General features: G+C 44.8%; 1 protein-coding gene across 4 annotated transcripts in view; it reads right to left on the bottom strand.

Moving 5' to 3' along the window:
- Positions 1–26,340, bottom strand: part of GLIS3 (GLIS family zinc finger 3) — a 451,944-nt gene that overhangs the window by 55,438 nt on the left and 370,166 nt on the right. For all 4 annotated transcript variants that reach the window (XM_060610168.3, XM_060610173.3, XM_060610169.3 and 1 more), the window contains one exon: positions 13,369–13,513. In XM_060610168.3, coding sequence (XP_060466151.2) covers positions 13,369–13,513 — 145 coding nt within the window. The remainder of the gene's footprint in view (positions 1–13,368; positions 13,514–26,340) is intronic.

Raw genomic sequence — 26,340 nt, 5'->3', positions numbered from 1 at the left:
GTGCTTGAGTGACGCCGTAACCCTGAGATGTGACAGTTAATGCTTGGTAGCCGGTGCCCTGGAGGAGGTGTGGGCTCACCACCCATCTCCCCGGCAGTATTTCCAGGTCCGAGCACAGAGGGCCCCGCTAAGCAATGAAACCAGGCTGAGTTGGCTTTCACAGAGATATTAAAAAAGAATTCAAGGGGCGCCTGGGTGGCTCAGTCGGTTAAGCGGCCGACTTCGGCTCAGGTCATGATCGCGTGGTCCGTGAGTTCGGGCCCCGCGTCGGGCTCTGTGCTGACAGCTCAGAGCCTGGAGCCTGCTTCTGATTCTGTGTCTCCCTCTCTCTCTGACCCTCCCCCATTCATGCTCTGTCTCTCTCTGTCTCAAAAATAAATAAACATTAAAAAAAAAAAAGAATTTGATTCCCATGTGAATGGGAATGCTGAAGTCAACCCTGTGTCTGCCTCCCCCATCCATGCCCCCACATCCCCCAGAAGAAATTTGAACCTGGGAAGGATTGAGGAACTGTTGAACTGTAATGGAAATGATAACTCCTTTGGCCTCCCTAGAAGTTGGGCACTCAAGACAGACAGTACCAGAGTGGTTCTTAAGAGAACAAAGCAGGCACAGCGGGAGTCAGACGGACTCGGCTTTGAATCTAAGCTTTACCAATTCCTAGCAATGGGTCTTGGGCAAGTCACTCAAGCTCAGCTCAGTTTCTTCATCTTAAATAAGGAGACTATGTCACAGTATGACTAAAAACACTTAGCACAGTGCCTGGACTGTGTTTAACTACCCAATAAACCACTGTCGTTATTCTTTGGTTATCTTTATTATAATGATTCTTATCAATAGGCTGGTGGGGGGGGGGGGGGAAACAAAGGCGTGTGGTGCCCCGCAAATGGTAAATCTCCAATCCAGTGTGGCCTCTTACTTAAAGATGCATATAAACTGTGGCCTTGAGTCATTTGAAAACACAAAAGAGTGTATATACATCATGCTTTCTACTAATAAGCGTTTTCTGTTCCATTTTTCTATCGCAAGTGCTGTAAAGTCTTCGGGGTCTGCAGAAGAATCCCCACAGGGTTAAAATGTTGTCCTTTATTTTACAGGGGGTAAGGCACACCTGTGAGTTACAACCCCTAATGTGGTTCAGTTTAAAGACAACAAAGTCATTTTCATGCATGACTGCTCTTCGCTTCGTTAAGGAGTGAGAACGGGCTGTTACTAGAATGTCAACACAACCAGCCCTCTCTGAAGCTTAGTGTATCTGCAAGTATTTTTACATTTCCAGGGCTTCTTTTTATTTGTTTCTCCAAGAGCATAAAGACGCGGCCGTGGTTAATTTTCAGGATTCGAAAAACACTTCCCTTCAGTCTTTCTGGAGAAAACCACTATCGCTGGGGGTGACTGGAGCTTCGCTCCCCAACAGTGAAAACCTGGGCCCCCATACCTTCTGTGGTTGTTTGCATTTCGCCATGGAACGATTTAATTGCTCTCATGACCCGAGTTCACAAACCAGGGAGAATTTTCCAGCAAGGAAAAGGGCCTGTCAGCTGGAAAACGGCAGAGATGCCATGGTGACTCCTTGCCTGTGTGGCCCATGACTAGCAGGGGCCTTTTTCTCTCCCCTCCCCACTTTGCTGGGCATTCTCCCTCCCCGACACCCTCCCCCGGGGCGGGCGAGCGGCTTCCTTCCACATTCCAGCTGCGTTAGGAAAGCAGAGCTTCTTATGGGTTCACGCAGCCATCTCTGTAATCTTTCTCTCCTCCTGGAGGCATGAATAATTTTAATATTGCCAATCCCTAAAAATCTATTCTTTCTTGCCTGTCTTTTCTCTCCCCTCCCTCTTTGCAGTGTGGAGTATCATTATCCAGCAGTACTGATAAGAGGATAATGAAACAATCCTTTCTCAACCGGCTCAGGTGGCTGTCAGACTAAAATGACACCATCCGTACATCCTTGACATGCTACCCCAAGCTAATTGATGGCAAACAATGGTAACTGTCACCTGTGCACTAAGACAAAGAAAACACACTCGTGTCACCTGATGGGAGAGCTACCTGGCAACCGATGAACAAATGTGTTAGAAAGACGTTCCATTAAGGTAAGAGAGGGTACATCTCTGAAGAACATGCCTATTAACTTTGAGCTTAAGAGCGCTGCTGTTCACTGGGGAGCAGAAATAAATAAGGTAAAATGAGAATTTATTGATGTCTGGACAGTTACATGAATATTCAGGTTCTCTTACAAATAGATATTCCCACATGAGCTCCAAACTTCTGTGTAGGCTGCCCAATTACATTTCCACATCATGCAGCTGGATTTACAGCCAGGGAAGAGGTTATTAGTATTTGGAAGAGGACTTATGCTTACATGCCCTTCTGGAAGACACTGCGATACAACCAGAAGATAATGGCTGAAGTCATCCAGGCAGATGCCAAAGGTTACCATCAAACGTCCTGAAATACCAGGTGTAATTAACTGCATGCAGGAAAAGCTCCTGAAACGTGCCTTTCAGAACAAAGCCGTTTTGTTACAAGTGAAATGGCGTCTTCTGGCACCTCTCTCAACTTCTCTGGCACCAACGTTTCAGGCAGCCCCTCTTGGGTCTTTCCAGACAATGAATGACTTATCCAACCTCAAATCTCATACCTTATCTTTCTTCCCTTCACCTCCCAACCCACTTACTCACTCACAGACAGTCAGTTACACAGCAAGTCAGGAAGATAATGTGAACAAGGAGTACCCTGGGAGAAATTCGGTACTGCCACTATGTGTTACGTCATCCCCCGTTTTGAACAGAGGAGGAGAGCAGTCAGAAAGGAGAAAGATGGAGCAGGTATGGAGAACCATTCCTGGAAGCTCTTACGGGAATGTCCCTCATCTCCATTTTTGGAATAAAGTCTGATTTGGCCACAAAAACCCATGTTGGAAAAAAAAATACTTGGTTCTCTAGCTCCTTGTTACTTATCCCTTAGTTGCCTCCTACCTGTACCTTGTTGACCCCAAAAGAGGTTTCCTCCCTTTTAGATGCTACCAAGACAACCCCGCCCACTCCACTTCCATGCGGTTTCTAAAATCATTTCACGGAGAAGGCTTCTTGGAAACAGATACGGAGCACATACAGCCAATCCAATTTGTAACGCAATTTTCTTCTAGCCAACTCAAGGGCTTTTTACCAACCCTGAGCTCTCCCAAGAGACCGCTCGGTAAAATGGAGTCACAACAGCCCTTTTGGGGAATTTAGGAACCACGGTTTGTAATGACCACTGGCCCTGGGCAAAAATGCACAGAAGAGGAATATGGTTTTGTTAGGACTCCAGAGAAGCCAAAGAACCCCCTTTCCCCCTTTTCTATACTTTGCCCACAAAGTGGACGATTTCCTCACTTCTCCTTCAGATGCCCAGTATTACCTCCTAGATTACTCTCAGTGTAGACAGACTCTGATAAGTCATTGACATGTTACCAGGAATGATGCCCATTTATAACCTTTCTTAAGGAACTTAAAAGCTTTTCCCTACCTGTTGAATGGAGTGTTCAGTCTCGGGTTATATGAATTTCAAGCATCCTTATTGTTAGTTAGAAAGTGTATTTTGAGGAAGTAAGCATGCTTCCTAAGCTTAATCTTTCAAAATTTTCCTTTTCTCCTGGGCATTAATGTGTAAGTCTACAAGAGGCCCGAATCTTAGAAAACACACTCCTTGATATTTGAGGGTTTAAGCCTCTTCTCTTTTTAGGAAAAACAGACCTTAGTAGAATGTAACTGTGACAACTCTCTGTGATATCCTTGTCAGCCCTGGGCTCACCATAACCAGAACTGAGCCCTGCCTGTCTTCTGGCAGCTTCTTCCTAAGCGGTGGCCACATTACTGAGGGCTTAATTCCCACTGTGGCCCAAGGTTGTCTCTGCAGATAGCTGCTTACAATGGGAAGACTTTAACAGTAGTAACTCCATGGCGGAGCCCCTACCTTTGGGCTTCCGCAGACTATCTGGGGGAGGACAGGAGCGCTGGGTAACAGGCAGCACAGGTGGCATGGGTCCCTTCAAATGAAAGAGCTCTGCTGTGTGACCTGTTTTAAATATTGGGTCTTACGCAAATCTCTGCAAACCCAGGGGCTGGAAGACTACGCAGGTATTTGCTAAATCGAAAATACTATGGTGATCAAAAAACCTATGTGTACTGGCAGACTTTTAAAACAAAATGTGATCAGACATATGGAAGCCACAAGCTTCTTTGATTTCAGTCAGTCATTGACGAAGGTCCCAGATATAAGTGGAAAGCAGAATTTGGCAAACCTGTTGTGTAAAGGGCCAGAGACTAAATATTGCAGGCACTGCTAGCAACGGGCAATGTCCTCAATTCTGTGAGCAACTATTCTCACCTAAGAGCCAAGAGTCTCTTATACATTTTACATTTAAAAATCTTAAAAACATCCTTAGCTCTCAGGCCATGCAAAAACAGGAGGCAGGCGGGCCATATATGGCCCGTGGTATAATAAATTATCTGTTGCATGCTAACTCCTAAGAACCACCATGAAAAGACTGTGGAACTATTTTTGAAATATGGAAACTAAATTTGAGGGAAGCAAATAGTCAAGAATAGCTTTCTAGACACCTTAGGGTCTATTTTGAGATAAATTGCATGGCCTGGAGAGTCTATTTACAAAACAACATCAGGAAGGACCAAGGCTATGCCTCAGCAAGGCTGACACAATGATGGTGCAAAACTGCACTGATGGAGGCCATCAATCCTGCTTCTTCCTTCTGCCATCTACCCCACCCTCACCAACCCACTGCTGAGTAAGTTTGCTTCTCAACCCAGCGCCCTGGGACTCTGTATGACCAGCCCGTGCGTAGCAACTCTTCATAGCAACAACCACCAAAGAAGTCTAAGTCAGGGGCGCTTGGGTGGCTCAGTCGGTTAAGCCTCCGACTTCGGCTGAGGTCATGATCTCACAGTTTCTGGGGTTCAAGCCCCGCGTTGGGCTCTTTGCGGACAGCTCAGAGACCTAAGCCTGCGTCGGATTCTGCGTCCCCCTCTCTCTCTCCCTCTCCTCTGCTCCATGTCTCAACAATGAGTAAACTTAAAAAAAAAAAGTCTAAGTTAAAGATCTGGGGGTGCCTGCGTGGCTCAGCTGGTTAAGCGTCTGACTTCGGCTCAGGTCATGATCTCACGGCTCATGAGTTCGAGCCCCACCTCGGGCTCTGTGCTGACAGCTCAGGGCCTGGGGCCTGTTTTGGATTCTGTGTCTCCCTCTCTCTCTGCCCCTTCCCCACTCATGCTCTGTCTCTGTCCCTCCAAAATAAACAAACGTTAAAAAAAATTATAAAGATCTGAAAACACGTCTCAAGATATGGGAGTTCTCAGTCCTCATCTTGACTTGAATTCTTCTCAAAAGGAACACTTTATCTTAGGACAGCGATTTCTGAACTTCAAGTGGTGGTACCCAGGACAATGAGGAATGGAGAGGAGGGGTTCTGGTCTCCATCACAGACATGGGCTCAGTCTAGGGCTCATTCTCTAAGTGTTTAAGCAAAGAGGATGGAAAAGAGAAAGGAACATATGCCAGCTACAGAGAGCATACCCCTTAATGCCTGTTTCAGTCCTAGGGAGCCACTATTCTCACCACCGATTTAGAGAAGAGGAGAAGTAACCTCCCCAGAGTGGAGAGCCAGGATTGGAGCTCACATCTAGCTCCGTGTTCTTCCTGCCAGACCACATTACCTCTAAAACACAAACACAAACAGAAAACATACTACGTTTGAATTAAAACAATCAATACTTATCAAGACACAATTTTGACAGTGTGATTTCAGAGGCACTGCCGCCCAAGTGATGGGCTTCTGATTCCAATTTGCTTTTCTTTAGAGACCTACAGTGCATTTCCTTAACTCATAAAATGTTATGTGAAGCACCGAACAAATAAAAATATGAAGAACCGTATTTCAGTTTTCTTTTCATCTACTCAATATGCCGATCAAATTCCCAATCTGTTCAGGCTTCCATATTTTCCCTGTTTCTTAAATGGGACTGACGGGTAATTTCTGGCACCTTTTCCCTATCTGCTTGACAGAACTGTAACATATATTGTCCTCAGATCTGGATAAAAGCAACAACAAAAATTACTAATAGACGCTGAACACGTGCCATGTGCTAAGTACTATTGCAAGAGCTCTGTCATTTAATCCATCAACTGACCTCAGGAAGAGAGAAATAAATTTGAATTGGAGAAGTAACATGCCCACTTGTAAGCGTTCTATTTGAGCATAGATTGACTACATAGATGGTCAGAGGTATTATTAAAAAAAAAAAAAAACATGGCCAATGATAGGACTTAAGAAAAGAGAGACTAGGGGTGCCTGGGTGGCTTAGTTGGTTAAGCGTTTGATTCCTGATTTCATCTCAGGTCATGATCTCATGGTTCATGAGTTCGAGCCCCGCATCGGGCTCTGCGCTGACAGCATCAAGACTGCTCGGGATGCTCTCTCTCTCTCTCCCTCTCTCTCTCTCTCGGCCCCAACCCCTGATCGCACTCTATCTCTCAAAAGAAATAAATAAACTTTAAAAAGAAAAAAGAATAGATACTCAATATTGCCCATCCTTACATTTGTACAGATAAATATGATCCCAAACTGCCTTAGTACTTCAGAACTATGGACCTTAGATCGCTACCTAACCAATCAGAACGTCTTCAGGGGCAGCTGACACATTGACATTTTTTCATGAGGTGCATCCCTGTCTCAGAAAAATGTGACAAGCATCCCTGTGGGCCAGTCTGAGGAGCAAGCTCCTATGCGTGCTGACGACAGCCTTTCCCCTTTTCCCTTGAATAGTGAACCAACAGCTCCTCCCCAAAGGCAGAAGCAGGACTTTCATGGAATCCCCAGGGAAAGGTTGCAGTGAAGATAGTAAAACTCGACTTCTTAGGGTGTGAGTGGGCATTAACAGAGCTGCTGGACAGAGCAGAAGCCAAGACGGGAGCAGCTAAATTCACGGAGACCTGGGCTGGAGTTGAAGAGGTTGAGGCCGAGGCAGCCACTAGAAATGGTGTCATGAGCGTGAATGAAGCTAGCACAGCCTTGAAATGTAGTGGGAAAACTGAGTTAAGAGGCTAAGGAGGAAGCTGAAACTTCTGAGAAGTCAAGGCGGGCTGTTAAGGCGGCCTTGACGGTGTGAGTCATGGCCAGGGCGCCTGAGTGGGGCAGATCATTCTCTGACAGTATTAAGGAAGATACAATAAAAGCCAGCCTTCCGAGACACGGCTGTTGGTCACCTAGAACGAGTCGTTTCCACAACTACTCTCTTTATGCAGTGCCTGCAAGATGTTTTCTTCTTTTGTTAACAGTAAAACATGGCAAATAATGTCCAAGCTGATTCAGTAATGTCCTTCACTTTTGAGTTTTATGCTATTCACATTTATTTTCAGGGCTAAGACAAGTGTAAAGAAATGAACGCTCACTGCGACTACAAGCACCCGGAAAAGGCCCGCTTTCCTTTTTTCTTTATCCTTCACGGGAAAGAAACAGGTCTACCCGTTCCTCTCTTTCCTCGGAAGGTTCATTTGAAGCAGAAGGTCAGGACTTCAGACCCGGAAGTTGGGCCCAAGCCTTCCTCACTGCAAAGCTAATGAGCTCCTCATTCCAGGAATTCTATCCTGAATTCTCCATCTTGCCCTCTGCATGCGTCTCCTAAGACCTATTTGTGGGTACACTTCGAAGTAAACACAACCTTTCCTTCTCACACCCATTTATATGCCAGCAAAATAACATGGAATGAGAAAAGAAGAAATAGTAGTATAAAGACAACCAAGACTTTGTTCAATGGGGATAAAGTCACAACCAACCCAGCGTCACGACTTTCCTTTCCTCCACGAGGTGTGGAATTATTTTTGCTCATCCACAAAAAATAATTTTACAGCAAAAACCTGTACGCCTTATAAAACTGAATAATTCAGCTTAATCTTGCGTGAAAAACTAACATCAATACAAGGGAGTAAGTGGATATGGAAAACGGAAGCACCAAATTAAGCAGCTTGCAAACATATAAAGTCATTAACATTAGCCTGCATACATACAAATGTGCCCTGTGCTGGCTGGGAATCAGAATTTTAATTTTCTTCAGTTGAGCAGTTACAAGATCTCACTCTTAATCAAAATATGAGTAATGCCATTGTAACAGTGGTGGGGGTGGGGGGGAGACGAGCTTAATATCCACTGATAGATTTTCCTTAATGAGAAACAGAAATATATACTATGGGGCAATTTTTTTTTTTCACTATTTGATTCAGTTTTATTATCTTTGTAAGTATTTAATCATAAGTTCCAGAGAAGCATTATTCTATTTATCATTGCAAATATATGGCATATCACCTACATGTTAAACTGTCTTTTGTGGACAGATTTCCATCACATGGTTTTCATGCGTAAATTTGAAGATTATTATTTTTTAAAGTTTCACCTTTACTGACATATAACTGATATATAAGACTGTAAGATATTTCCAACTGTACCTCGTGGTAATTTGGTATACTATCTATCTAGACCCTGTGAAATGTTCTCTCCATTTAGTTAATGATGGGCAATTCTTATTGTAACTCCCACCAGTCAAAACTGAGATTATATTCTGCTATAACACTCCCGCACTTCATGATCCAGAGCAATAGTTTTCGAAGCGTTTTTCCTGGATAAGCAGGACCCAGTGTCGCCTGAGAGTTTGTTAAAAATCCCCAGCAGAAATTCAAATTCTTGGGACTAGCTCAGAGCTACTGAAACAGAAATTCTGGGGGTGGGGCTCAGAAATCTGTATTTTCACGGGTCGTCCAGGTGACCTAACTCACATAAACAGACTGGCTCAGGGCCAGGGAAGGTGAAATCTACAGGTTAATGCTGTCACTGCCTGCAACGGAGAAGAGAGAGGCTTGCTCCTACCGTTACGGATTTTCCAATCCAACTTGGTAGATAAACCACAGATGTGTGGGATGTTAAGAACAATACAAGAGTTTGACGAGCAGTCCAAGGCAATGTCAGAAGAGACGCGGAAAAGACACTGCCAAATGTTTCCCTTTAAATCACTTCTGTAACCCCAGTGTCCACCTCCTTCTGTCCACTGCTGGGTCCAAGTCGTTCTGTACCTTTTTCACCTCTGGTGAATTCTAAGCAAATCACTGCTTTTGAAGATCATGCAAGCAATATCTATTGCATTTTTTATAATGCTCTATGCCTGCTTTTATATAGATCATGTTATTTGATCTTTGCAATTCTGTAAAGTTTAACCCATTGGGAAATTCGTGTGTCAATTTAGAACTTCTAATAAAGTCCCTAAGTTAACAACCACTTTTTGAGAGTAGACTGTACGAGGCACTTTCCTATAAAAATATTTCTAGCCCCTACAATTCTGTAAGCTGTCCTGAGGTAGCAAATATATTCAACCTAAGAATACAGAAAAGGTATTAAAACATATACCCTAAAATTACATTAAAATACAACATTAACCATTTCATGAAGTATGTTAAATCCTGCATGGATTTCATATGGTGCTATTTATTACAAAATGTGGTGATATTGTGAGCGGGAAGGCTTCATTTCCCCATAATAAGGGTGAGGGGAAGGGAATGACAATATAGGACTTCAAAATTCCTGCCCTAAAATAAGCCTATTTTTCCTTCAATAATTCCCTACAATATCTGAGCGTCACACTTCTATATCCTCCTAAAAAATCTAACGTTACATTCAAAATTTTAAAACTTCAAAAGAACTTTCAAGTTCCAAAACATGATCATTTTATATCTCAGTATTAGTGGTACCAATAAAATCCCACCATTCTTGCATATTTCCTTGTTCTAGGTGTATTAGTTCCTCACTCGACGGGTGATTTCCATGGGACTCAAACACCTCAACCACACCGGCCTCTACGGTGTCTTTATGGCTCAGGCCATCGGCAAAGACCACGTTTTATTGAATCTGTAGTACAGTTTCGATCTGGAAGGAGCCATAAGCTTGGTGACCACCTATGGTACAGATGACCCGCCATACAGCATGCTTTGTTAGTGAACAGACTCTCAACCAAGAGCAGGCAGTGGTCCAGGCTGTCCATGGTGCTGCAGACTCGTTATTCGTGCCTTCCTCTGCTTCATGAGTTCATCGAGGAAGCTGACGAGACCTTCTTCACAGGCATTAAGCCTTGGAAGTGGCAGTCACCCCTTGATCTACTGGCTGTGAAATACTTCTCCCTCAGATTATCAGCTAAATTACCTAAAAGTATAGGCTAGCCTGAAGCATTATCTAGATATCTAGGGCACAGAACTTCTGAACAATAGGGCAGAAGAGGTGAGGGAGCCATCCTTGAGAATTGCTCATCACTGTCCCGGCCTTCCCATTAGGTCACAAGATTGCTCTCAGGTTGGCTCAGGATCGGGTCTAGGGACCCCGGGATTTTCAGGATAGTAGGCAAGTAAACACCTCAACTGAAGGTAGTCCTCAGCGTGAACTCAAGCGATATTTTGGCTGCTTGAACCTGGAACGCTATTTCCTTCCACGGAAATAAAAGCCTTTTCTGGAAATCCTTTCCAATCACATTCTCTGGAAACGCTGTCTCAATAAGGGAAGCCAACATGTTAGGAGACTTGTAAGATTTGCAGGTGTGAGAACTGCCACCTTTCCTGTTCTTAGTGCTCTGCAAACCATCCCTCTCAGAATCTCACAGATGGTTGTTTACTAAGCCAGTACAAAGGTCCATTTCCAAATCATGACTTCTGCAAACTGAGTCCTCAGTCTTATGGCTTCTAGAAAATCCTGGTGCTCACTGCTGAACTGCTTCTGATCCTACATCCATACGTATTCAACAGGTTTCCCTCAAAATATTTTTCTGATACATCACTTTACTAGCACTTGGAATTGTAAGTGCTTAACAATCATTAAACAAATATTTCCTCGACTTTGTGTAACAGAACGTAAAAGGAAGGGCTCCGAGGGCTTTCACCATTTAGCCAAGTCTTTATCTTTGTCAAATTCCCTTCAAACTTAGGAGTTTACGCTAAACAAATCGATGAACAGCTTCAGTTTCCTTTGGCATTTTTCACTGTTTGGCTTCTTTCCACAGATCTGTAGTACAGGTTTGAAACTGGTAGGAACATGCACTCCTGGCACGTGCATTTCTAGCACTTTTTTTCAGGAAGGTTTAACATTTTCCTTGTGTGGTTTTCCCTCCTGCTTTGTTCTGCTCTGGGTTTGCTGTGTATTCAGCAAAACAGAAGACTTCATCAATTTTTCAAAAGAGCAAGAACAAAAAAAGTAAAGTAGGACCCGAGGGACACAGGCATGAAGGGAGAAGGAGGGGGCATAAACTTTCACGGCAGTGCACTAACTCCAGGAGCAAAATTCCAAGAACACGGTTCAAGCCGGATGGTCACCTGCCTGTTCCAAACGTCTCCAGAGTCACAGAAAATTCAAGTCAACAGAAGATGCTCTGTTGATACTATGGCAGCTCGGGTTCCTATGCCCATCACGGAAGCTTGCCCGCCACGGCTGGAGGCTCAAAGCTGGGAGCTCATAATCGTTTTGAAGACCACACACGGAAAAGTGTCAGGAGGAAGAAAAAAAAAAAAAGGAAATCTGTCTGGAGTGACGAAGCTGGTTCAACACAAATCTTTAAAAAAAAAAAAAACTTTAACCACACTCCCAGACATACAAAACACACATCAAGACAAACGTGCCTCCTCCGTTTGGAAAGTGAGCCATATCCTAGATGCCACACAGGGCAAAGGTACTATTGTTTTCCAAAGATAGAGATATCATGGCTTCCCAAACCCATTTCCAAGTTAAATGCAGTGAGACTAGCCCATTACCATCAACTCTCTATAGTGGGTGTTGGGCCCGCTTTTCAATCGATTCTGGTTGGCTTCCACTCTTAACTATGGGGTCCCAGGTCTTTACGAAGGTCATGGATTTATGGACTGAGGGACTAGGAATTGCTATGTAGCCTGTCATAAACTGGTTGCTAATTTAATGTGCTAGAATAAATGTTCCTATATCAAATATTTGGCAAATCAAACAGACATATGTGCAAACAAAAACGAGTCACGCTTTCTCATGTATATATCTAACACAAAATATTTATATGAGTTGATAACACTGTACTCTGGTGTATTTCATGTGTTTCTAGGTACCTGTAGCCGAAACGTCTGTAAGACTGGGTCTGCCCCTCAGATCTCCTAGGGTCTCAAATAGCAGAGGCTTTGTTTTCTCTAAGAGAAAGTACCCAGAGCAGCTGATAAAGGGCCACCAACAATGGGACAACATTAAGAATGTCCTGATGACGGACCCTCTCCAAGTATTTGCGTAACGCCCTTTGCCCTGAATTTGGATCAACTGAGAACTATCCAGTTAAGAAAAAGTCCTACAAACATGGCTTTTCCTAGCCTACAGTCATCCATCAGTAAGTTCTTAATTCTTTATGGCTTATGAGTACTTTCAAAAAGAAAAAAACCCCAGTTTTCTGCCAAAGCCTGGCTCCAGAATCAGATGGGGGTGGCTGTGGGACTTGTGATCCACAGATAATAGAAAATCCCCATTGTCTGGAAGGTGGGACTGGGGGAACTTTCGCTTTCATATTCATAGCATGACAGCAAGGGCTTTCCACGTGTGAGGGATGGCAACCAATTAGTTTGCACAGGTACATCATCATTACAGAGAGTGGAAAATGCACAAAAATCCATGCAAACAAAGTAAACGGAAACAAATAACTTCCTTATTGCATATTAATCCTTTCTTATTTTTCCTTAGTAGATGAAAGTTTCCAAATATGGAGTCAGCTATCATTCAAACCCAGGCAGAAGGACGCCAGGCTGGGAGGGCCGTCTCATCCCACCCCACCCCCCCCCACACCACCATCCCAGTGGTCCACAAACCATTCTTAAAGGGCGGCTTACTGATGTGAAATTCTTCTTAGAGACCTGGGGCTTCCTTTTGAAATGCAAACATGACAATAACTGTTCCATTAAGAAATCCACATGGAGCCTGTTACTTGCTTACAGCTGGGGGGGGGGGGCAGCGGGGGGGGGGGCACTTTTCCTTTGGGTCTAAGTCAAGTTAATAAATTTAAGATACCTGGGAGAGCTGGGTGCCCTGGACTTTTGGCAGATGTCCAGAACTAAAAGAGCTAATGCATTATTTTACTGTGTTTCTTTATGAGAAGAAACAGCCTGCTGCCAGCTCAGCTCAGGAATCAGATGGGGAGCAGGGGTGGGGGGCAACGTGGAGCCCCTGGATAAGGCAAAATACAGATGATCTTAGGAGAATTCTTCTCATGTGAGCATTCCCTTCAACCAGAGGGAAGGGCCTGGGGGAGGACAGTGGCCGTGGCCTCGGCTGGCCCTGGTTACCTGGATAGAGGTCAGGCCCGGGCCCCGGGGAGCGTCCCACCGCACTGTCGGCAGCGGCATCTCGCGGGGAAGTGGCCGAGGGCAGGGGCTGCACGGTGAGGCAATCCGTGAGCAGGTCGGGATGTAGCTCTGTGCTGGACCGCAACTAGGAGAAGGAGAAAACAGAAGACAGATGAGAAAGGAAAGCCGTTCCTTGGAACACTTCCCCGCAAAGGCATCGTGCCCTAAGGTTCGATGCGATGCAATTCAGCACACATATATTTATTAAATAGCAACAACCGTGGGTCAGCCATTGGGCTTAACAGAGAGTCAATAGGATGGTGACTTCTCCAGGGCTGATAACACCTGGCAGGTGATTCCGGAAAAGTACGCAGCTTAGAGGCAGATTTGACTTCGGTCTTTGATGTGTTTCTACTTCTGGGAACCCAGCTTCCAATTATATTTCTGTTTATTTGGTCTGTATCTTATCAGAACTTGTAGTGATAACAAAAACAGACTCAAGTATATTTGGTCCAGATTGGAAGGTGCTTTTAAAATAAAGAGGTATGACCAAGAAAATATCTCAGAAATAACTGAGAAACGCCCATTGAAATTTGGTGCCTACAGATTTTACATGAGAAGAAAATACATAGGTTAAATTTTAAAATATTATGGAGCACAATTCAAAGGAAAACTAACGTCATTAGCAGCAATAAAAACCCAACAGTCAGTTGCACATGCACGCACACACACACGCGTGCACACACACACACACACACAAATAAGGCACCACAATTTAGATCTTCATTTAATCATAATAGCAAAATACTTCTTTACATATTAAAGAGTTATATGTTTAAAAAAAAAAAAAGGCAGGGATGCCTGGGTGGCTCAGTCGATTAAGCCTCTGACTTCGGCTCAGGTCATGATCTCACAGTTTGTGAGTTTGAGCCCCATGTGGGGCTCTGTGCTGACAGTTCAGAGCCTGGAGCCTGCTTTGAATTCTGTGTCTCCCTTTCTCTGCCCTTCCCATGCTCACACTCTGTCTCTCGCTCTCAAAAATAAACATTAAAAAAAAATTTTTTTTAAATAAAGGCAAAAAAATCTAAGACTGAAGAATAGGTGAAAAATTATCTGATCTCTTTATGAAAAAGAATTCTGGGAGTGTAATTTGAATGGGGAAAATCACAACGAGAAGTTTAGCTACAGGAAACATACAAACCTCTGCTTCTATAAAGACATAAAACCTTAAAAATATAGAACTATATTTGTTACATATACTGAGAATAGCATCTTCCATGTTTAAAGAGAGCATATGAATTCATTTTGCCTTTATCAAGACAGAACTAAACCTTCAGATCTAGGGTTGGAGTACACTAACTCAGCCAACAAGTATTTATCGAGTGTCAGCTGCTCCTCTAGGCTCTGGGAATACTGGTATGGAGCTTCTCCTCTAGAGTGAACCCGGAAAATCCATGATGTCAGGGGGCACTGCTGCTGGGGAAGACCAATATACAGAGAAGGGAGACTGCAGATAGGAAGGACAGCGACCTTAGGTACACAGCCTCTTGGAGAGGGCTCTGGAAAGGAGCCTGGGAAAGGGGGAGGGACTGAGCCCTGAAGATACGTCAGGGAAGAACCCACCGGCCCTGGGGTGCCTGGATCATCAGAGAAGAGTGAGACCGGAGCGACACCATCTTGGGTCTTGGAGAAGGGAAACAAGACAGAACCAGGGACATAAGTGGGGAGAGACGGGATATGTTTACTAGAGCAGGAAAGGGCCTTACAGATCGTTTAAGGCTCTTAAACATTCTCTAGTCCAGAAATTACCTAATGAGTGGGGCAGGAAGCACACAGAGATTGCCTCACTGCACAGCCCTTGATAGGAAGAAAACATTTAAAAAAGGAGAACTACCGAGGTGCCTGGGTGGCTCAGTCGGTTAAGCGTCTGACTGGCTCAGATCATGATCTTGCCATTCGTGAGTTCAAGCCTCGCTGTGGGCTCTGTGCTGATAGCTCAGAGCCTAGAGCCTGCTTCAGATTCTGTGTCTCCCTCTCCCTCTCTCTCTCTCTCTCTCTCTCTCTGCCCCTCCCCTGCTTGCACTCTCCCTCTCCCTCTCTCTCAAAAATAACTAAATAATAAAGTTTAACTGACTGAGCCACACAGGCGCCCCTCCTCTGTTTTGTTTGTTTGTTTAATCCTTTCCTCCGCTTTCCAAGTTTTCTACATTCCGATGATGAGTTAGAACTGGCTTGCACCCATCTAAGAGAGCTGTTCGTGTGTATCTTTCCCAAACCGTCCAGGCAATGATGTCAAACTTTGAGCTTGAACTTGGTCAGGTTGAGAATATTTACACCATGGAAATTGGCAAATGCTACAAACTGGGCCTTTTTCATCTGGAGAGCTGGTTAACTACTACTCTGATCAGAAAGAAAACCAGACACGCACACAAAACATCAGTAAGTCGCTAGGCAGTAACTTCAGCATTCCTTGGACCTCAGCAAGCTTCATAAAGAGACAAACATATGTCCAGGTCTTAGTCCAAGAATATACAAATGGCATAGCGACCCCAAGTACAGAGAAAGAGCATTTAACACATGTAGTGAACGAGACATAATTACATTATAATTTCCTCAGCTTTGCCACATTGGAATCTCTGACCAAGACCATCTGAATTAGTGGCTAACCCTCTTAGGGCTTTTGGAAGGTATGTTTGTTATTTTGGTACTAACCTAACACATGCTGCATAAGAAAAACTGGAAAAAAATCCAGGCTTCGAATGAGTTCTGGTGATCACTTTTAATTTACATTTCATCATTACAACGTGATCTGGGGCCCACATGTTCTATGAAGCATAGACATGAACATCTCTCTGCTTCCTATTACTCTAGGGTTTTGTAGTTATCGCTACCAATTCGGTCTTTCCAAAAAATTTCATGGCCATGGACACTCCCGGAGTCAAAGCAGGCAACTCTTCCTTAGCTTCAACACATACTCATGGTTGCTAAGAGTGTAATTCTGCATGACTTTGTGGGGAGAGTTAATTTGGTTTTCTCTGGGATTAGGCATGGTTCTAGAAAGTGCTTCTTAAATTGAACAAGCCTTGAGGAACTTATGTGTAATTTCCAAAGGAAGACCACATGCATAGAAACGCAGCAACGATACGTAAGGTTAGTATTATTCTCTCCCTTCTGGATTATTTAAGGCTCTTAAACGTTCTCTAGTCCAGGGATTATCTAATGGGTGAGGCAGGGGGGTATAGCACGAGCTCCTGGGAGGGCTGTCATTCTATATAAAAGTTTTATATTCGGAGTAAGAAACCCAACTATTTATATAAGACAAATTACACAATGTATATTTCAGCATCTTCTTAGTTGCCAGGAACGTAAAGAAGATAGAAAGAGATTCTCCAATGAGGGATGATGTCTAACTATGGTTCTCCAATCTGGGCGTGTGTGAGAACCACCTGTAGGCCCCACCATAGAGCTGTTGACGTATTAGGTCTGGGGTACATTTATAACAAGTCCCCAGGTGGTGATGATGCTGTTGGTCTAGGGACCAGGCTTTCACAACCATTGGTCTCTACAAATCCTGATGCGCGGAGCTGAGACCTTTCTGTTTAAGGGAAGAGGAAATGAGTTGTAGAAATAAGGAATCCTAAAACCCGAATTGTCTTTAAGACCCGCGCCTCACGTGACGGCTGCTTATTATGTCTCCCTTGAGACCACGTAACAAGCAATGGTTACATGAGGTGTGGGTCTTAAACACAATTCGGATTTTTATCTTCTTTCACGGGAGTAAAAAAAAAAAAAAGTTAAGAAAATTTTTCATTACAGTCTAATCACCTATCCTTAGGAGATAGCAAAGAACTTGTCCTTTATGGAAACTTTATTGATCTTTACAGAAAGAAGTAGAATGTGACCCACTAATCATCAATTCGTCTACTTTAAAGGCCTGCTGTGTCTCATAACCAAGGGACCTCTATTTACGTCACAGAATGTGAAAGGCACTCCTGGAGTCGTTCAACTCCGTTGCCCTAACCAACACCCCTTAGTTCCAGAGTGCCACTGCCTGTCTTGATCTTTCTCGTTCATTCGCTGGAAAAATATTTCTTGGGCCTCAACCACACGCCAGGCACCATTCTAGTGGCCTGACGTACATCAGCAATCGAAGCAGACAAACAGGCCTCCTGAGGAGTCCCCATTCTGGAGGCAGTGAATGGTAAACAAACTAACCAGATAAGTAAATCGAACAGAAGGTGGCAACTGCTATAGAAAAAACGAGAAAAGGGTAAGGGCAGCTGCACTGGGCCGGAATGGGAATGTAGGGGGACTGTAGCCTCACTGGGAAGATATATTCGAGTCTGAAGGAGCTGGGGAAATGAGCTAAGTGCCTATCAAGGGGAAGAGAGTTCTAGAAGGAGAGAAGTAGGCAGAGCACGGCCTTGCTGTCTGCAAATAGCCCATCTATCATGGCTGCTCCCTCCTCCTGCCTGGCCTTCCTCCCCCCAGTGTAACTTCTCCAAGCCCCGGTTTCCGGCTAGCTGCCTGAAGGAAGCCTCTCACGACCAGGCCGGCCCACACTGCCTCCCATGGTACAGGGACAGCTGCGGGACCTGCTTTCAACAATCCTGCGACTGGACATGTGTTTGGGGCTTTGTTTCCTGTTACGACTTCCATCTGCACAATTGTGTTACGAAGTCCGTGAGGACCTGGCTGACTGGCTGCCCTTTTACACTTTGGAAACTCTACAGCCGGCGTCGGGGCAGACCATTCGGTGAGGACTAGGTCTGTAAGAACGAGACACAACGCTTCGTCTAAAGGAGGTTATGATCTCTAGTGGTGTGTGCCTGTGTCTAGAAAATACGATGTGGCCATGTCTCAGTTACCCCTAATGCTGGAGGATCTGGAAAGACACAGATGATCGTAACTGTAGCAGAAAGGCTGATGATGTTTGGCCCACATCCATCCCGCCCCCTGATCCCTTTGATTAGCCCTGTGCTGACCCCCTGCCCCAGTTTTGATGTCCCCATCCCCTGGTCTCCGTGTACTTTCTGGCCAACAGCTGGCAGACCACTCCCCACCCCAAACACACATATGAATGGCTGACGTGTGTTCCTTTGTCTCTCAGCGAGGCAAACTTTGAGGCATAATTTGTGCTCTGGAACCCCCTATGGGGCTCTAGAGCTCCTGCCTAGCCCCTTTCCCTTCCCCATCCCTGTCCCAGGTTCTCCCGGGAGCACTCCTTTAAGAACTCATGCACCCCAGCCCTTGGCCCACAGTCTGCTTCCAGGAGCACCCAACTTAGTAGACACCCCCAAATTCATCTGATTTGGTTCAGGAATGCACCAGCCCATCAGCAGCACTGAAAGAGGTTCAGATGCACACCTTTTCCTCCTCTCCAATGCTTGCTCTGCCCACACCCTGGGGGTATGGTAAACTGATGATTACTGAAAGTGGGGTGTTCTGGGCCTTTACCATAAGGCTAAAAGTATGACCAGGGAGTCTAATTTACAAGAATACTCAGCATCCAAGGTGCCTCATGTGTCCCTGGGGCCAAACCTTCGTCTTACGCGTGACTTCCCACTACAACCTGGCTAAGGGGCTCTCAGACTCGGCTTGACTCCTTACGGTAGTGGGCAACTTACGTCATCTTGGCAGGAAGCTTCAACTTTAGACAGTGCTGATTGTCGGGAAGTATTATTATTGCAGATGGAGTCCTGATCCGGCTCTTAGTGACTTTTAGGAATGCATGCGTCTTTCTCTTCATGGAGAAAGGCTCGTGGACATACTAGGAAGAAAGGAGACATCTCCGCGTCTCAGAAACCAATCTGTGAGTCTTGGAGTATTAATGATCCTCATCTTCAACGACCCATTTTAGGGCTTAGTTTCTCAGCCTATCCAGGTGCAAGTAAACAAATTGGCTCCTTAGCTTCTGTGCAATCTCCCATTATGAAATATTTGTTCCAAATGATAGTTTTTCAGCGTTAATAATGAAATCACCCATCAAGGCTTGACAAGGTTCCTACATTTGGAAACTTGAGCTGCTTCCCTAACAATGCAGGGATTTTTCCTAATATATAAAAACAAGGCACCGTCAATTGTGATTTGTATTTGTTTTTTGTTCAAGACTATTCTGTTAATGTTTATAAGCTCTCGAAACAAGAGACGGAAATTCTACTCCCGTCATTTTCTCATTTCAGATATGATTGAATAATCGTCCAAGATTAAGTGAGTCAAGTGGAAATAATTAGGAAAGGGAAAAAGGCCCAGATTCTCCAATTTTCAGTTCCATTACATTTTATTCCAAGAGTAAAGGCATTCTGTTGGTCTCAAGCGAGACATACTTCCAAAGAAAACGAGGCACAATCAAAGGCCTTTTGTTTTCCTGTTCTCCAATGAGCACAGTCTATCTGGGCTATGCATGTTTATGCATCACCTTATAGGGATTCCTTTGTTCTCCAGAAATCAAATGCCACCAAAATATGTTTCTGAAGAAACTCAGCCAGAAGGAAAGACAAGTAGGATTATTTTTCTAGAGGGTTAAGGTTTAGTACCAGAACATTCTCATCAAGCATTCTCTATGACGCTTTGAGCAATGTGGATCTTGGGGAATTAACTCATTGCCAAAAGCCTTAAAAATAATTACAACGAATTAACCTATTATATTAATTACAATTAATTTCCAGTTGAATCTAAAAACTCTCTCTCTAGGGGATTCCTCAGCACTGACATTTATGAAGTGGCTTTGGCCTATCATAGGTAATTAATCTCCAACAATCTGCTATCAAATTCGTTTCCTTCGGGAGTGACCAATTTACAAAAGCAAAAGAAATGATAGTGAAGACTTAGAAAAACAGAACTGGAAGAAACCTCTTTGGGAACATGAGGTATTGGCCAGTCAGGCACCTGAATTTCTGTAACCTATTTATTTAGCAGTGACACCAAAGGCCCAAAATTTTGTCCACGGCCGATTAACGAACATGCCGAACTATCCGAATAGATACACTTTGTAAGCGACGTAAAAAATCTGTCCCAGTATAGATACAAGAAAACTACTGGTTATTCAGTCAAAAATGGTGGTTGAGGGAAACTATTCACAGAAACAGAATTTCAGAGTAAAAAGGAACCAGGGTCCAATCTTCCTACGCATCTGCTCTGTGACTGTGCTGTCCAGGAGAGCTTGCTTCCATAATGGAAGTTCAGCTCTGTCCTAATAAGTAGCCACTAGTCACATGTGAGTAATGGGCACTTGAAATGTGGTTCGTGCAACCGAGGAACCAAATTTTAAGGTGATTTAACTTAATTTTAAGTAATTTAAATTTCAATGCATGGTATCGGAGTGCCCGGTGACAACACTGCACAGCACGGTGGCAGCCTGGCCTTTGTCTAAATGCCTCTGACAACTCATTTCCCTACAACTTGGGTTCAACGGGTCTGATCATTAGAAAGTTTTGCCTCCCATGGAACCGTGATCTGTCTCACCGCGATTCCCACTCACAGGGGCTCACCTCTCCCCTTCTCCCTCAGACCTCACGGAGTCACTTGGCTCACTGTCTGCTTTACGGCTCTGTGAATATTTGAGAAGCCTCAAAATGCTGCAGTTATCACAGAATTTCAGCCCTGAGAGGGGCCGTGGTTTAGTGTGTCTGAACGTCTATAGATTTTATACAGGTAAGAGAATACGTACGCAGGAGGAGTTCGGGTGTTTCAGTTTAGCAAACCGTGGTTCAGCTACTGTGGCGTCCTGGGCAGGTATATTCACTAGCCTGAGTGTAGTTTCCCTTCTATAAAATCAGGCTGATAGCACTGAGCTGTGTCAGTTGTAGATTCAGAGAGGACTTAATGCCTGACTCACAGAAGTCACTTACCTAAAATGTCAGTCCCTGCTCTCCCACACAGTGGATTATTCCACTCATCACCCCACTTACTCTCACCACCAGACCTAACTGGACATGCAAACGTGTAAATGACATCCCAGTACTGATGGACTGAACTAGCTGTCTGACCAGGACAAACACATCCCGTGTTCTCAACTCTCCACTTTTATCCTTGCAGCCTAGAAGAATCAGTAGCTTTCAAAACTCCACGTTAGACACACTCTCTCTCTCATTCATTCATTCGGCACATTTACCGAGCCCTTACCATGCGTCCAAAACTATGATAGGTCTAGCAGATAAAGGAGTGTACAAGATAACTCAGCTCGGTGTCCTTGTGGAGTTGAGAGAATGGCTCAGATAAAACTTGCTACTAAGTAAAATCCCGACGTCTTTTCTCACATGGGAAGCTCTGTATTTCTGGGGGTCCTTTATATTCAGAAGCTGACTCTTCAAAGCCCTGTTGTCATTGGGGGGGAGGGGGGGACAGGATCTCTCGGCTGTATACTACGTGATTCTGTCGCTCAGCTGGCTGCTTCATTTCCTACTTCAGTGCCATTTGCAAACGGGATCAAAGTATTCGCTGGCACCAGAATTGATGTTAAAGCTCAGTCCCAGAGGGAGTTATCTCTGAAAAATAGCACATGCCCTACTGACATGAAGCCATTAACAGCCACTTACACAACAGCTTATCTGTGATACAGATCATGAAAGGTAAGAGTGTAGGCTCTGGACCCAGAATACCTGGGTTTGAGCTTCCATATCCTTACTTATGAAATGTTAGACAACAATAAACAAGTTGTTTCACATCTCTTTAGCTCGGTTTTCTCTGTAAGACGTGGCTAATGCCACATAATTTACAAGGTTGTTGGTGGTAGGTATCATGAGATAAGTATTTCACTAACACATGGTTTAGAGCATTCAATAATTTCTACTGTTTCTTTTTCCATTAATATCCAGTGTGGAAGCACCACAGCACTGTTTAACATGTATTTTATTTTTCTTTTTCTCCTATTGTTTTAGGTATTTCCCTCTCTGTCTTTTTGTATCATATGGGGGTCATATGGATCAAATTCGAATTCAAATTCAAATTCACAACTTCAAAGTTCAGTTCCCCCACCTACTGATGTGAGGCCTTTGGCACAATGTGTCACCTCAAAAGGCTTCAGTAGCATCCTCTGCAGAATGGGTGTGAGAACACCAACTCTATGTGGGGTTATTACAGTATGACATGAGGTGACCCACGGAAAGTGGCTCGCGTAACACATAGTTAACTTTCTTTTCCTCACTAGAAGCTATTACGGTTGTCGGGAGGGATTCCCTGGGGTCTCGTTTATCTTCAGAAGATAGAGTCTGGGGCCACGCGGTATCTGGATCGAGATGTTAGCGTAGTTTTCATGCACAAATATCACCCTGAAATTATTCTATCTCAGAAGAATACAGCTAGCTTTCATTCTCTTGGAAAAGTCTAAAGTAAATTAGAAATCAAAACCAACAAGACCTTTCCAGAACCCTGGTGGGGGGTGGAGGGGGGATTTCTACCTCTACATGTCGCACTTATGAGGTCGGTAGTACTCTCTAGAAATCCCGGGCAGAGGTGGGGGCGAGCTTTGAGAGGATGTTGAAATCAGAAAGGCAGGCAGCTTGGATTTTCTGTATCGCTACGTTTGTAAAAGCACCATTTTCTTCCTAAGTCAATATTATTCTAAAACTGACACCGAGAATCTTACGGTTTTTTGTTTTTTTTTTTCTGAGTGAAAAACGATATGCAAATGGACACGGTCTAAGGTGGATTCAAACTACATTTGGAGGAACATCGCAAAAGCAGAACGTGAGACCGAAGGGTGGATTGGGTATTTAAGACAACTAGAGAAGTAGTAATTAGGAATTTCACAGGTCACCAAAAAACATCCTCCTTCACCCTTCGGGGCCTGGTTGTGAGGTCCTGAAGATGAAGACCTTGTCCCTCCCACAGCTTCGTGACTCCCCCTGACAGCGGCTCCGTGCGCTAATGTGGCCACCCACATGCTATCCCATCCAGCCAAGTGTAGCATTTTTCTTCCTAGTCAAGTGTCCTCCAAGTTTAATTAAAGCAGCCAGCTATCTAGCAATTACTTCCCCCGTCCGTCTTACCGCATCCGTATTGTCTCCCTTTGAATTGATTTCTGACTACAGCCCCTGCCTGTGCTACAGCTGAGCCAATGTGGGGAGAGACTAGCGGCAGAACTCATCCCCCCACCCCGCCTTTCATTGCATTAAAATGAATTGTCGGAAAAAGATTTAAAGCTGATTTCAACCAGTCTTTGGACCATTTTTAAAATGCCTGCTTGTAACAGTTGAAGGCTGTCATTTGCACGGAGAGGCCCTGCTGTCCGTTCTCCCACCGGAGCCGTGCTCCGCACTCGGGTTAATTTCCCCAAGCTCGGTGCTGACCGTGCCAGGCCCCCACCCGCAAAGCCCTGTGGGGTCCCTCCACCAAGCGTCACCTACAGCCCCGACCGTCGGCTCTGCCAGGCTGGCTCTCGCTTGGCCCTCGTGGCCCATGCCCCAGGCCCGCGAGCCACGTGGAGCCCAGACGCTCTCCTCCATACCGCTCGTCCACGTCTCCCACTGTACCTCCGGCCACGAGCCTCCTGTACCTGGAGTCCCCTTCGCGCCAGACTCTACAACCTGCAACACATCGTGCGTGCTCTCCGAGGCCCTCTTCCTTGAAGCGTCCCCGGGTCTTCCAATCCCAGAGTCACTTGTTCATTCTCAAGTGGCAAGGGCAATTTCTATCACCCTTGATGGGACTCGTAGTTTCCTACACTGTATAGTAACTTATTTATAAATTGTGTGTGTGTGTGTGTGTGTGTGTGTGTGTGTGTCATAGAAGACAAAAAACTCCTTATAAACAGAACGTGTCTGTTTGCTCATGTAAGCTAAAATAGTGCTTCTTTCCACGTGAAAGGGACTCTGTAAATGTTTGGGGAGATGGGTCAACAATGAACAAATCAAAAAATGAATTAACAGGTGCTAAGAATTTGTTAATCCATGCTTCTCCTTAAGAGCGGCCCCTAAAGACAGATAAAATCCTGTCTTCCCGAGATACAAAGGGAAAACGAGCGGAGCAGTTTAAGCACGCTGAGATGATCAACTAAGAATAAAACAGGAAGTAGCCAAGCGAAACCTTAACAGAAGTTAAAAAAATAGACACTTGGGAAGTTTATTTCCTCATACTGCTCAGTCCCTGGTCATGCCAGGTTTCACCAGATAACATGAGTCCTCTTTATCTACTGCCTCTTGGAATGTACAAACAAGCAGTCTTTCCAACTGGAAATGCTAGTTCCTTACTATTTCCCTCCCTGTCTCTCATTCATCTGGAAGGGCTGGGAACAAATCCAAATTGCTACCTTTGCTTTTAAAGACTCGACACGTAGCACGTATCTGGGAAGCAGAAAACAGAAATTTTGAGCCGAGTGGGCCCCAGATACACCCTAGCCCCCTTGGTGACCACCTACGCAGGCAGGACAATAGCTTCTATCTTCTGACATCTGGCTGAGTGAGTGACCAGCCATGGCCCTGGTTCCCCTGGTCACCACACAGCCTAACATTCTTCCAGAGTCTTTTTCCCCCTGAGGTAATGTCGTCAACCTAAGAGCTCACCCATGGTGTATTTTTGTCAATGCAGAGAAGTATTTTACTGAAAGTAATTTCCCCTCTCTCGTCCCAGGACCGTATGCCTTAGAGTGATCCATGAATCATGTGACCTTTGGCTCCTTTGGGGAAATGATGCTCTTCTCTCGAGTCATCAAAAAGAAGGCCTGGTTCAGAGAAGTTCTCTAGGGTGAAACCCCGGGCGGCAAGTGGAGTCTTCTAGAGGCTTCCTGTAGTCTCTGCAGCTCCCGCCAAAGTGATTTCCATGTTCAGAATGTACCGTTCCTCCTTTGGACACCGACAATACTTGGTCTTTCGGCTTACCATCCATGAACTCTAATGAGCTCCAATCTCCTCTCAAAAAATTAACCCTGTCCCAGAAATCCAGACTAGACAGACACTAAGTCCAAGGGAAGCTAGGGGGTGGGGGATGACGAGGGCTGCCAGCAGTGACTCGTGGTGCAAGGGTTCCATCTCAGACGCTCTGTCCTAGACTAGATCAGTCCTGTTTCTTCTGACAGAACGGGGAGAAAGAACACTGGGTCAAGACGAGGGATTAGAAGCAGGTCGTTGCCAATGCTGCACGCACTCCTCTAAGCTAGACAGCACGGATGCCGTTTCTCTTCCCCACATGTCCTGTCATCTGGAGGCCTTAGCGTGGACACTTTTGTTCCCAAGGTCTACAAGGAGCTTCAAACTCGGCGGTCGGCCATGTCTATCTCCACTCTCACACACTCTCACATATGTCTTCACGATGAGCGCCCCCTTGGGAAGATGTTATTCTTGGAAGTAATTTCACATTCTGACACTGCAGAAAGCTAGCACAAGCTACAGCTACTTCAGATCTCTGCAAAGAGCGCTGTGCACTGGTAACTTTTAGTCCACTAGAAACGGAGGCATCAAAGCACTACTCCGTATATGCTAAGAGAAGGAAAAGTGCCACGAAAAACATGTCTTCCTGCAGTCCCCAATAATTCTCCTGAGTAGAACGAGGAAAAACCGATGGGCTGTGGAGTCAAACAACCAACACCGGAAGCCAGTGGCGGGGGCATGTTTTGGGTCTGACTTTAAAGACAGAAAATCAGGTTATGTTCATTTCGTCAGAAATCAACAAGTCAGTGGTACCCCATGTAAAAGAAAATCTTAGAGACAAAACACGAGACACTGAGAAAGAATAATTATCTCCCCTTCTAAGAACTCTGTTTTACTGTTCACAAAAACTAAAGCCTGGGCTTTTCAGCAGAAACCCAAAAGTCTGTTGGCAATGGAAAAGCTCACGTCTCCGTAAAATTCCCAAAGCAATCAAACATCAAGGAAAGGAAGTATGTGACATATCGGTGACTTACTTTTCCCCCAGTGTTTTGAAGATCAAAAGAATATCTCTATTTGACCAACAGGACACTTTCCCCCGCCCCCACCCAGTCTCCAACCGCCCCACTGCGGGGGGGGGGGGGGGTGGGGTGGGGGGAGACTAAGCAAA

Source organism: Panthera onca, chromosome D4 (genome assembly GCF_046562875.1).
Source record: "Panthera onca isolate mPanOnc1 chromosome D4, mPanOnc1 haplotype 2, whole genome shotgun sequence".
NCBI lineage: Eukaryota > Metazoa > Chordata > Mammalia > Carnivora > Felidae > Panthera > Panthera onca.
The sequence above is the reverse complement of the archived record's forward strand: the minus strand, read 5'-3'. Positions and strand labels throughout refer to the sequence as shown.